The sequence below is a fragment of the Callithrix jacchus genome, chromosome 5 (genome assembly GCF_049354715.1).
Source record: "Callithrix jacchus isolate 240 chromosome 5, calJac240_pri, whole genome shotgun sequence".
In the NCBI taxonomy this organism is placed as follows: domain Eukaryota; kingdom Metazoa; phylum Chordata; class Mammalia; order Primates; family Cebidae; genus Callithrix; species Callithrix jacchus.
The window spans coordinates 108131362-108144653 of record NC_133506.1 but is presented as its reverse complement, the minus strand read 5'-3'; the positions used below and the strand labels follow the sequence as shown (position 1 = coordinate 108144653).

General features: G+C 41.4%; 1 protein-coding gene across 14 annotated transcripts in view; it reads left to right on the top strand.

Moving 5' to 3' along the window:
- The window catches only part of KIAA0753 (KIAA0753 ortholog), a 69779-nt gene extending 59100 nt beyond the window's left edge, over positions 1-10679 (top strand). For 8 of the 14 annotated variants that reach the window (XR_004743434.3, XM_078374099.1, XM_078374096.1 and 5 more), the window contains one exon: positions 9016-10499. Coding sequence is in view for 11 of the 14 variants with exons in the window: in XM_078374099.1 (XP_078230225.1) it covers positions 9016-9133 (118 nt within the window). In the remaining 3 variants the exon portion in view is untranslated. Of the gene's footprint in view, positions 1-1886; positions 4548-9015; positions 10500-10549 lie in introns of those variants that run through there. The other 6 variants (XM_054256229.2, XM_054256228.2, XM_054256224.2 and 3 more) reach the window with 4 other exon arrangements.
- The last annotated feature ends 2613 nt before the right edge of the window (positions 10680-13292 follow it).

Here is a 13292-nt window from a genome sequence, read left to right as displayed (position 1 = left end):
ATCACATTGGGGGTTAGGGCTTCAACATATGAATAAGGAGGAAACAGACATTGAGCCACTAACAGTAGAGCTATGATACTCAGGAGTCAATTAGAGCTGATTTCCTGTTGCTGCTAATGCTCATGTTGTCCCATCAGAGAACACAAAATGTTCCTGGGCAGGAAACAGCCATGACCATGAAATCTTCCGGGTGGGGACAAATTTCCTTTTATAAGCAGCAGGCCTCAGATTTTACAACATTTTCTTTAACCCTTCTCCTCCTTTCTTTATGCAGGTAAGGTAGTTTTACGGAGTTGCAAAACAAGATCCTGCTCCTTTTTTCATTATAAGTACTTAATTAAAAGATCTGTGTAAATCTGTTCTTTTTAAATAGGGCCCACATTTAAATTCCTCACAAGTTAACACCTTGGTACAAACATACAAGATATTTTTCATCATTGAGCTAAGTAGTATACTATGATTATATTTCTTTTTAGAACATGCTCCAGGAGTTAATAATTGCCTCTTTTTATTTGCTAGTTATTTTATATATTTGTTAACTTTACCTACACAGTAGCCAACCTCTTAATAATATAATTTTTGTCAGGATCAAAAATATCAGTTAGTCTCTGTGACTCAGCCCCACCCTTACTTTTTGTCCTGAGGTACCCCTTTTCCTCCTACCCAAGTCCGCGCTGCTCTCCAGATCTGCTGGATGGCTTGCATCCTGGGGCTTCCCTTTCTCATCACCCTTCATGTTGGGCTCTGTCTCCCTGAATTAGATTCTTTATTTTCTGATATCCTTGTCTTCCGCTTTCTTGGTTTACTCTCTTATTTTGATGGAGCCTGTCCTGCTTTGTATATTGGAGGAAATTTCTTGAAACTTATAAGTGTGAAAGTATCTCCCTTCATACTTGATTGATGACTTTGCTGAATTTAAAATTACTGGTTTATTTTTTTCCAAAGAGTATACCTTCCTTCTTTTGTGGGGGTGGCAAAGGGATTGTCATTTAGCTGCCAGAATAGGGGTGGAGTCTGTCAGTCTTACTGCTTGCTCTACAAAGCTTCAACCAGTTTCCTCATTTTCTACCCCATACTGCACTTTACCTTCATGATTCTCAGTACTCTCACTTCCTGAGCCTTTCTGGTGTTTTAAAGGGACAAATCAGCTTGTTTTTGCCTGTCATCTCTCCCACCTCCCCTTACAGATGCTTAGGTTTCAGCTTCCTCTGTGCTGCTAAGTCAGTTATGATTCTTCTGTATGCCTGTATCTTCTGAAAATCTTGGACATTTCTCATCCACTTGTATCTCTTTTTGTAGATGTATGTGTTTGTTTATCTATTTTCTTGTATTTAAGCAGGATTTGGGGTGGGATCAGGGATAATCACTTGTGTTTAAGCCCTCAGTTTGACCCTGAAGTCTTGAGATTTCTCTTTGGTATATATAATAGTCCCTTCAAGGTATATAAGATGCCTTGTGCTGGTAGAGATAACATTTGTCTTCACATGTATTCTGAAGGATTATCTGGGAGAAGAGAAGTAAATGCAGCTTGCTTCCTTTTGTTAACACGGTCCTGTAGCATATGTACTTGTTTTTCTGTAACCTATCTGGCGTGGTGAGGTTAACCAGCATATTGGGAAATCCAAAAGCAAGCCAAGGAAGGTAGACTGTTCCTTGTGTGTTCTTACCACCTGATCAAATGATATGTTTTGTTCATAGTTGTTAGGTAGGTGTAGGGAAAACCTGCCAGCCTATAACAGGCTAAAATATAAAGGACAGAGCTATTAAAATATGCCTGGAGTTTTACAGTATTTTCCTCAACTGGCCTTTGACCTCAAGTGATAGTGCATGTGAACATTTTAGCTCTGTTTTGTTTTTAATCTCTTTTTTTTACTATTTTATTTTAGATGGAGTCTCACTTTGTCGCCCAGGCTGGAATGCAGTGGCACGATCTCACCTCACTGCAACCTCCGCCTCCTGGGTTCAAGCAATTCTCCTGCCTCAGCCTCCCAAGTATTTTTGTATTTTTAGTAGAGTCAGAGTTTTGCCACGTTGGCCAGGCTGGTCTTGAACTCCTGACCTCAAGTGATCCATGTGGCTCAGCCTCCCAAAGTGCTGGGATTACAGGCATGAACCACTATCTCTTTTTTTTTTTTAAATTTATGATTTGATTATTATCATATCTCAAGGATGAGAGTTATATTGATCAGATCTTTAAAAAGCATCCAAAGACAGTTGACTTCATTTAATAGCCTCTTGGGTAAAGAGAAAACTGAGGTTTTTCTTTTCTTTTAATGTCTTTATTTCTCTTTATACCTGAAGAAAAGCACTGTTCCAGCGATTAGTATGAGCAGGTGATATAAACTGAATGCAAATCAAAGAGTGATTGTGAAAGGAAAGGCTTAAAGTGACAGTGCTTTTATTGAAACCAGACTCTTAAGAATTCCTGGTTTGAAAAACAATCAAGTGAATTCTGGTTGAAAAGGACAGATGAATGTATATATTTATCTTTACTTCCTATATCTCTATCCCACTATATATCACTAAAAGAATGAATAAAAGACATGAAACCATAAATGACAGCAAACAAGAAAGACCATTGGAAGCCATAAAGCAGTTAGACAAATGGTAAATGACTTAGCAGGCTAGGGAAAGCTAAATGCCTAATGAGGATGAAGGCAAGAACCAAGTTTATTTGTAAAGAACATTGGTTAAGACTCAGGAATTAGAAGCGTCAGATGCTTGTGAATGCATGGATATAGATGTCTTGGGCCACTCTTGCATTGCTATAAATACTCAAGACTGGGTAATTTATAATGAAAAAAGGTTTCATTCGCTCACAGTTCTGCAGGCTTTACAGGAAACATGGTGCTGGCATATGCTTGGCTTCTAGGGACACCTCAGGAAACATAAAATCATGGCAGAAGGCAAAGTGGGGACCAGTTACATCACATAGCAAAAGAAGGAGTAAGCAAGGGGTGGGAGAGGATACCACACACTTTCAAATGACCAGATCTCATGAGAAGTCACTGTTGTGAAGACAGCACTAAGCCATGAGGGATCCTATTACATGATCTAAACACTTTCCACCAGGCCCACCTCCAGCACTGGGGATTGCAGTTCATCATGAGATTTGAGCAGTAACAAATATATGAACAGTATCAACAGGTGAGCCAGGAAATAGGAGGCTTGGTTGAAATTCATGTTCTTGAAAATGAGCAGACAGCTGAAATGACCAGACATTTGATAAAATCCATGAAGGATACATAGGCTATTATAATAGATAAGCACTCTGTGGAAGCAAAGCAGAGACAATACAGTGAGCAGAATAAGACTTTAAAAACAGACTAGAATTAATATTCTCAGAGAGCTAAGTGAAATTGTTTTGTCATGAAACAAGAACAGGATACTATAAAAAAGGAACTTTAAGGGAATGAAAAGGAAGTTCATAGATATTAAAAACATGATGGTTCAGGTAAACTCACTAGAAGGATCCAAAGAAAAAAGTCAAATGTCTCAGGCAGTAGAATAAAAAGACGAGAAGCTAGATAATAAGGAAGAAAATATTTTTTTAAATTAGAGGCCTGTTGTAGGAGATTCAACATCTTGAATCACTGTAGTTCAAGAATGTGGAAAAAGGGAAATAGGAGCAATGGGAAATTATCAGAGAAATGCTATAAGAAAATTTCCCAGAAGGCTGTTAGTCTTTGGATTGAAAGGGTTCATCAGCTGTCCACTTAGAAGTGAATGAGTGAGTGAAGGAATATATGAATAGAACAGAACACACCATGACACATCATTATGAAAATTTGAGCATCTCAGTATAAGGAAAAGAAAAATGACTGTACACATTTAAATAATCAGGAATGAGAATGGCATGTTGTTTTTAGTAGCAACACCAGAAACTAGAAGATATTAGAGCCTACTTCCAAAATGTAACCTAGAATTATGTGCTCAGATAAATTGTCAATTAAAGATAAGGACAGATAGAATAGAAACATTTTTTAGGGCTAGGTATGGTGGTTCCTATCTAATCCCAGCACTTTGAGAGGCTGAGGTGGGAGGATTGCTTGAGCCCAGGAGTTTGATGCCAGCCCAAACAACATAGTGAGACTTGGCCTCTACAAAAAAATAAAATATTAGCTGGGCATGGTGGTACATGCCTGTAGTCCCAGTTACTCAGGAGGCTGAGGTGGAAGGATTGCTTGAGCCCAGGAGGTCAAGGCTGCAGTGAGCCGAGTTGGCACCACTGCACTCTAGCCTGGGCAGTGGAGCAAGACCGCATCTCTAAAAAAACAAAAACACATTTTCAGGTAGGCAAAGTGTTTAAAAATTTAGTTCCCATGCTTCTGGAGGATCTAAATTACCAGTGCAAGATATACATTAAGAAAGAAGAATAATTGGATTTTAGGAAACTTAGACTCTACCCTGGAACTTCCAGAAGAATGGCAAAAGCCTTTCTAGGACAAGATTTTTCAGTAAGCATAGAGAAGAACTAGTCCAGATTAGAGCACTTTAGGGGGTGGATGGTTCCACAAGGGGAAAAGCAGAACAGGGAAGATTAAAAAGGAAGAAGAAAAAAAGATACAGTACCTAATATGTTGGAAGGTAGTGGAAGTACCCTTGCATTTCTCTCGCAGTTTGGGTATAAATTAGTGATAGGAATATAGAAAATGAAGCAAATATAAAAACGAGGTAATCACTTTTGCTCCTAGTGATGACGCACTTGGTAATTTGGACCACCTCTCCCACTGAGGATAACTGTTAATAGAAAAGCTGTATTAAAAATAAAACCTATATTCTTGAAGGCATCAAGAAGTGAACTAGGTAATGAAGAATAATTGGGCCAGAATCCTGGAGAAGACAGAGCCCTGGGGAGGTTAGCCCTTTGTTGAGCACTGGATATCCAGTTTGGAGAGAGATGAGCAGCACTTCTGACAGTCTTTTCAGATCAGAGGACAGAGGTTGGAATCCATGGGTTGCCAAAATGGAGGAGTTGTCCTGGTGAACTTTCCTCACTTTTAATTGGGACCCTAAAAGATTGCACTCTGGAAGTACAGGTGACCTGGAATAGGCCCTCTCATGGACTCCACTCAGCTCCAAATTATCTCAGATTGGATTGAGGTGATTCTAGATTGTTACTGCCCCACAGGCACCAAGCATTAGGAAACATAAATTTTCTCTGGAGGAAAATAACATCATCTTAGGACTCAATTTATTTCTACAATTGTCAAATACAATGTCTGGCATATGGTGAAAAATAACCAGGCAACAGAGAAACAAGACAATAAATAACAAGAACAGACCTACAGCAGATTCAAATATAGAGCCACCAGACACAGACTTTAAAATAACTGTGCCTAGTGCATTCATAGAAATGAAAGACACGAATTAGAACTTCAGCATAGATCTGGGAACTAAACAAAATCCAAGTGGACATTCTAGAATGAAAGATAACTTTTCTGAAATGAGGAATTTATTACATGGGCTTAATAGCAAATTAGACACAACAGAATTAAAAATTAGAGACTTGGAACATAGGATAGAAGAAAATATCCAGGGGATTCCCAGAGATTAAAAGTGAAGAAGAGAGGGAAAGGGACATAGAGGAGGTTAGAAGGTCTAACATGTTGTTGGAATCTCAGGACAGGAGAAAGAGAAAATGAGTCGGAAACAACATCCCAAGAGATAATGGCCATCACTTCCCCCGAGTAGCAAAAGACATCAAACCATAGATTCAAGAAGCTCCAAAAACCCCAAGTAAGAAAAATATAAAGAAATCCATACTTATTCATGTCTTCATATTACTGAAAAATTGCAGACAGAGAAAATCTTAAAATTAGCTAGAGGAAGAAAAAACAATATAAACAAAAACAGTGGAAGCTGGAAGACTTGGCGTATCTTTTAAAATTCCAAAAGAAAAGAACTACTAATGTGGAGTTCTAAGCCCAGTGAGGATATATCAGAAGGCAAGGTGAGAAAAGAGTTTCCTAACAAAGCTGAGTTACCACTAGACCACCACTGTGGGAAATGTTAAAATCAGTCACAGACGGAAGGTCAGAAATATAGGAAGGCATGAATTTTAAAAATAGGTAAATATGTAGGTTAAAGTAAATATAGTATGTATGAAGCAATAATACTGATGTTTTATGGGGCCGGGTGTGGTGGCTCACGCCTGTAATCCAAACACTTTGGAGGCCAAAGCGGGCGGATCACCTGAGGTCGGGAGTTCAAGACCAGCCTGACCAACATGGTGAAACCCTGTCTTTAAAAAAAAAAAAAACAAAAAAACCTGATGTTTTATGAATGCATGTGTATGTGTACTCCCACGTTTAAAATATACATTAACAATAGCATGTAAGAATATACGTCAGGAAGGGGATAAATAGAGTTAGCATTCTAAGATCATTGCATTGTATAGGAAAAAAGTAAGGATATCAATTAAAGTTAGTTGTCAATCGTAGATACTTGTTGTGACCTAGGGTGGCCACTCAAAGAATAATACAAGTGCATGTAATGTCCACGTCAATAGAGAAGAACAGATGTAGTTTAAAAATCACAAAATCTAAAGGAAAGCAAGAAAGAAGAGAGAACAAAGAGACAAATACAGAAAATACCTATTATGGTAGAAGCATAAATTCAAAAGTATCAGAATAACATTAAATGAAAAAGGACCTTACATGCCAGTTAAAAGACAAAAGATTGTCAGATTCGCAAATGAACAAAACAACTGGGTGGTAATGGGGTAGAAGGGATAAGAGAGGGGAATGAAACGTACTTGCATTTATTTACCTTTTTTGTGTAACTCTGACTTTTGAAATCATGTGAACGTTTCTTATACATCCCCTCTACTCAACAAGAATTGGTGGGGGACCCTTAAATTGAATATAAAAGGAAACATGAATCTAATTGTATTTCAGATAAATAATATCACACTAACGAGATGAAGCCTAAGTCACTTTTTGATTCTATACCTCTCTGGCTAAAGACAAAAAGAACTGTAAACACATAACGATTCTAGTTCGTAGGTTTCTTTTACACAGTGGCATGGGTTAACAGTTCTAAAACTACTTTCTCTATATTTTACCACTGGTCAAATAAGTACATTGTGAATAATGGCAGCAGGGTTTCTAGGGGAAGGCTAGGATGAATGTATGGTTTTTAATAGATGTAGAAATAGATACAGGGTCTTTCTTAGTTTGTCTGCTGAGAAGGCCCAGAAGCAGAGGCGCCAGTAGCAATCAGCACACCTGTTACCCACATCTTGGTTTCTAAATACTGTTCTCCTTGAAAAGGTACTAGGGCTTCTTGGAAGAAGAGGTGATTACAAGACTGGCTGGGGCTGGAAAAATGTAAGATAAGCCTTAAACATACTGTGCTAGAAAGGAAGTGCTCAAAAAATGATTGGGACATGCTACAGGAGCCAGCTTGAAGAGGTGCCTTCTGGCCAAAGCCAGGACATTTTCAAGCTTCCAAATAAGTAATAATAGTAGTGGATTACAAACTACACAATAAAATAAGAATCTAGAAGACCAAACTGATATGAATGAATCCGTAAGTAAAGGAAAAAGGAAAGCTCTTCATTACAGTAGAATGCCAGCTATTAATTGAAGAAGGAATGATGGAATTATAAAATCAGTGTTTGGCAACCCTGTAATAATTGATTTAGGCAAGTTTGATGAGAAGCAGGAATTTACGTAGTCTCAAAGTATCTCCCTCCACTATACCTATTAATTACAAAAGCAAAAACAGTAATCCAAGGGAGAAACCTGGCAGACATCACCATAACCCAGGGATGCAAAATTAACTGTCATCATTAAAGGATAGTAAATAGATATCACGGTGCACTGAAGGGAAACAGTATCCTTCTGGGACGTTCCTTTCAGATGGCCTGAATCTGATCTTAAAGAAAAAACCCAAATTGAGGGACATTCTCCTCCCAAAAAAGGCCTTTACTCTTTAAAAAATGTTATGGTCATGAGAGGCAAAGAAAGACTGAAGAACTATTTCAGATTAAAGTAGACGAAGATATGACAACTAAATGTGACATAGAATCCTCGACTAGAATCTTGGACTAGAAAAAATTTTCTTTTGAAGGACATTGGATGGTTGGCAAAATTTGAATAAGGCCTGTAGACAAGACTAGATAATAGTTTTGTATCATTGTTAATTTTATAATTGTTATAATTGTAACGTGGTTATTTAAGAGAATGTCCTTGTGTGTAGGGCTATTTGGGAGATATGAAGCCTGCACCCTGCTCTCAAACAGTTCAGAAAATAAAGGGGTTTGTGTGTGTGTGTGTGTGTGTGTGTGTGTGTGTGTGTGTGTGTGTGTAGAGCACCTGGGCTTCTGCAGAGAAGACACACCCCTTTCCTCCGTTAGTCAGTCAAGCAGCTGTTAGAGGTGGGACTAGGTGTCAGCTGGTTGGTTTCTGGTCATCTCTGGTTTCAGACATATTGAGGATGAAGTCCATCCTGTGTATGTTTAAAGCTTATCCCTCTAGCAGGGCTTTGGGATCTGAGCGCCACCATCCTTCTGTTCAGGAGAGCAGGACCTTACACCTTGTTTTCCTTCTTTAAAAGTATCTTGGCTATTTTTGGCCTTCTCTGTTTCCATTTAGATTTCAGAATTGACGTGTTAATTTCCACAGCTGAGTAAAAGAATGGCTCCCATATATGGCTGTACATACCTTTATTTTATTTTATTTTATTTATTTTGAGATGGAATCTCGCTCTGTCGCCCAGGCTGGAGTGCAATGGCATGATCTTGGCTCACTGCAACCTCCGCCTCCTGGGTTCAAGCAGTTCTGCCTTAGTCTCCCAAGTAACTGGGATTACAGGCATGCCTGCCACCACGCCAAGCTAATTTTACATATTTTTAGTAGAGACAGGGTTTGACCATGTTGGCCAGGCTGGTGTCAAACTCCTGACCTCAGGTGATCCACCTGCCTTGGCCTCCCAAAGTGCTGGGACTACAGGCTTGAGCCACTGTGCCCAGCCTTGTACATACCTTTAGTCATGTTGTTTGTCTTCCAGCTTTTCAGAAGAGCTGGTAGATGAAGCTCTGGGTGCCGTGGCTGCTGAACTTCAGGATATGTGTGAAGATTATGCAGAAGCTGTGTTCACCTCAGAATTCTTAGAGGCTGCTACATAAAGGCTCTTTGAGGCAAGGCCCTCTGTGTCACACTGGAGAAGGGATGGCACCACCCTTTGTTTTGGCCCACAGGAAGTGTTTATCCTCAGCTGTCCACCCAGAAGGTGCTGCCCACTGAGAGGAAGGCAGTGCCGGCGGGGGGGCCATCCTCACTTTGCATTTCTTTTGTCATGGCAATGGTTCTAGAAATGTACGATGCAATGTATTTATTACACTTACCAGTGCCCAGAAACACCACTTGATGATGATGATATTTTCAGAATGTAGACTTTTCCTGTTGAAATATGATCTTCATTCCTCTGGCTCAGTTTCGTGATGAAAATGTTTTGAAACATAATTGATACTCATATTTCACATAGGGATTCAGTGTGCTGTTGAACTCTCGGTGGCATAGATGCCAACAGCTCCTAGCTGCTCCCATCACTGGGCTCCTGTTTTGCATATTTGACGATTTTCTGTCGGGACCTCTGTCCCTATTAGACTGTAGACTCAGGGAGAGCACAGTTTGGCTCTGCGTCCAAACCTCTGCTCTGCTGCAGCTGATTACAAACAGGAGTCTACTCGTCATCAGTGCACACTAATAGACACACATTTCCTTAATGTTCCACTCGTAGGTGATTTTTCACATTTTTAGTTCCTCAGCATATTTTATTGCTGTGTGTTGACACAATCTGGTGTAAAAAATTTCTCTAAAACCAGAGGAAGTTTGAGGACATCGGGAGAGGACCAGGCCTTCTGCTGTGCCTGGGCGAAGGTACAGCGCTCGCCCTGTCTCCAATGAGGTCAGAAGTATCTCCATTTTATACCACAAAGGAAGCCCGAGTGGGAGTGGAGAACAGATGGATGGCGTGAAGACCTCCTTGTCTCCCCAGAGAAAGGAAGAAACTTAAGAACCTATATAGCCTAGTCCTCCAACATCTTACAAATCATGTTTGTCAAGCGAAAAGCCTGTGTTTTCAGAAACTGAATTCAGAAAAAGGAATGTGTGTGAAACTCAGGCCACTGCCCGGAAAGGCTTTCCCTCAATTCTTAGCCTGAGGCTTCCCCAGGGAATGATGGAACTCTTTTTAGAACCGGTAGTGTTGTCACCTGGGATTTTTCTCTGACGTACAAGAAATTCAGGTGATTTAAGCTGCTTGATCACATTTATTTGTGCAAAATTGATTTTCATTTAATGTTAATGTTTTCCTGCTTAATTTTTATAACTTCAGAATGTAAAGAGCTTCAAGGTAAATTACGAGGTCTTTAATCTGGGGAGTGAAATGTGTATACTTGAATTAATAGCACCTGTCGTTGCTAGTGTAAAGTAATTTGTGTGGCAGTTTGTACTGTGCTGATTTTTAAAAATAAACTCAATATTTTAAAGTATGTGTCTCTCTATTTGAAATAATTTACATCTCCTTTTTTTCCCCACAGGTAGAGTGAAATGCGATTTACAGAAACCACTGAGAATACTTTTATATATGATATGAGTATAGTGGATTATTTGCCACCCCGTTCCCCTGAGAAGGAAATAAATGACAATAAAGGCCAACATGTACTGAGCACATACTAGAGCATTGCTCACCGTGCTCACCATGTAGTCACTTATTTAATCCTCACTCATCTCTGTGAGATGGATAGCATCATTGTTCCCGTTTTATAGATGAGTAAAGTGAGGCACAGAAGGAGATAATTTGGTCAAACTTGTATTTTGTGATGCCATGATTGTGGCTTCGCTTATTCGCATGATGATAATTGCAGCAACTTTGAGAGTTTACCTGAGTGCATCTTCCTGCCTTTCCTTATCCCCACTCAGCGTGTGCTGGACATCACCCTCTGGAGCAGTCCCTTTCCTCACACTTCCTGCTTCAGCCTGTCTGTCACTTCAAAGGCCAGCCCAGGCTTTTCCCACTCTCTCTCCTGTTCCTCCCACCAGGTGGATCTACTCTTCTCTGACTCACGTGGGTGGGGCGTAAACCAGCCCCAGTGTTCAGGTGTCAACTTTATATCCCTGGCTTACGGCAAACATCCGCAGCCAAAGGCATTCTCCAAAGACACAAAAATATACTGCAAGAAATAAACATTTTCATTTGGAAATGGAAGCTAAATCCTTAGACTATAAAAGTTCCTGTTTATTGCCTTGCAGCCAGCTCAGACATCTAGAATTTTTGTTCTTCATGAACAAGGGCTAACTGACCGTAAGTCATTGTGTAATTCCCTCCAGCTTTCTCACGACCTATTCGTGTACTATTTTCAGAAGCAGAAACATGCATGAGTTTAGTGTTTTTGTGCTGCATAAGCCGTCCCCAATGTACAAACATTAAAATGCACTCCGAGCTCTCCACCGACACAGCTTGGTCACACGGGATTTCTGTCTATTTCTGTGCTTACCTCTAGTCTGTGTAGCTCCTTGAGGGCAGGGACTCTGCCCAGCTGGTCGTTGGCACTCAATAAATTCTTCTGAATTAATGAAAGGTAAAAAGCAGACTGATTGACTTCCTACAGGGGGTATGTCACATCTCAGTCCACAGAAACCTATGTTGGCCTTTTGTGACCCCGAGATAGAATGCCATCTGAGAACTGTAATCCGATCTTGGAGGTATTGTTGCCATTGCAATTCCAGCTCAGATGGCAAGAACTTGCTTCCTCTTCCTAGAGCAGGGGATGTACCTCAGCCTCATGCTGCTCCTGACCTTGAGTGAGCCTTGGCCAGGGTGCTCCTGGGGATTGGGTTGGGGTGGCCCAGGGACTGGAGAAAACAACAGAAGGATGTGATTGGACACCCCTTTGCTCTCATGTTCTCTTACTATTTGAGCACTGCGGTCCTTTCTCCCTCTGCCTGTTTGTGCTGGGGTTTGGAGGAGAGAGAGTGAGGAGAGGAGGACTTTTCTCTCTCCATTTCCTCCCTGGGCTCACAATTCCTGCTTTCCTGAAGGTGGGCTCTGTGTGTGTGTTTGTGTGTGTGTGTGTGTGTGTGTGTGTGTTGGGGGAGGTGGAGGCATGAACGGCACTGTGGCTTGTGGTTCTGAAAGGCAGGAGGAAGTGTCTGAGGGAAGCCCAGGGCCAACAGCAAGGGGAAGGGGAAGGGTCAGAAAGTCTCCTGTGCTCTCTGTGGCACAGTGTAGGTTTCCATCATGCTTTTGTGTTTCTGAGAGGTGCTCTCTTTGTTTTGGAAACATGAGACAGTCATGAGAATTCCCTGCAAAACCTGTAAATCAGGGGTGTCTGTATCACCATGGGCTCGTTATCACCACAGAAGAGCCCTTTGGGAGGCGCCAGCCTGTGAAAGGGCTCCTGGGTCTCTGGGCTCTTGAAGAGCAGCAGAAAGCAGTGGCCTTTCCCCATTCAGCCCCATTAGTTCAGGAGCTGAGATCTCAGATCTGTTTCAAGGCTGGCTTGTTGACTGAGCCCAGTAATGTGGGCCTGGATTCAAGGGTCTTCCACCTGATACCTGTGTACTTCCTGTCAGTCCTCAGTAAGATAGGGAACCCAGATCCAGCAATGTCATTTCCTGACCTGGAGTGCACAGCTGGCTTCTGGAATCAAGGCTCCCCTCCTGGTTCAGCTCCAGTGCTGGGTTCCCTTCTTGCCAGCCTACCCAGGGCCTTGCTCCACTCTCCCCATTCTTCTCCCCAAGCCTGCGCCTGCCTTCCCAGATGACCCCTTTATCCTTTATCTGCTGCTCTCCCTAGAGTCCCCTTGGCTGTTCTTGTCCTCACGTACCTGGAAATCCTTTTCGGGAACCAGACCTGCTGCCTTTTACTATTTTCCCTGGCTCACTTTCCATCCATCCAACTGGACTTCTGCCTGTGGCCTGGAGTTAGGTCCATCCATTCCCACCACTGAGGCTGCCTTCCAGTCCCCCACCTCGTCACAGGTGGCTACTCCCCTTAGGGAGTCCAAGTCACTCGCATATGCTGTCCTTGCTCTTCCTGATGGTGTCATTCATTCCCCATGACACTCTGGGTCTAATGGTCTTATCCTTCCCTCCACTCATTCCAACACCTCAAATTGCTTTGTGGAGAACCTTCAAAGATCTTCCCCAGTTGTTTCTGGAGCATCTTTACATCAAAAAGCACCCTTACACTATCTCAGCTGAGACCCTGTCCCCCTCCACATCCTCATCTCTGTAATGCCCTCTGGTCACTGCTGGCCCTTTGCCTTCATTGCAGCCCTT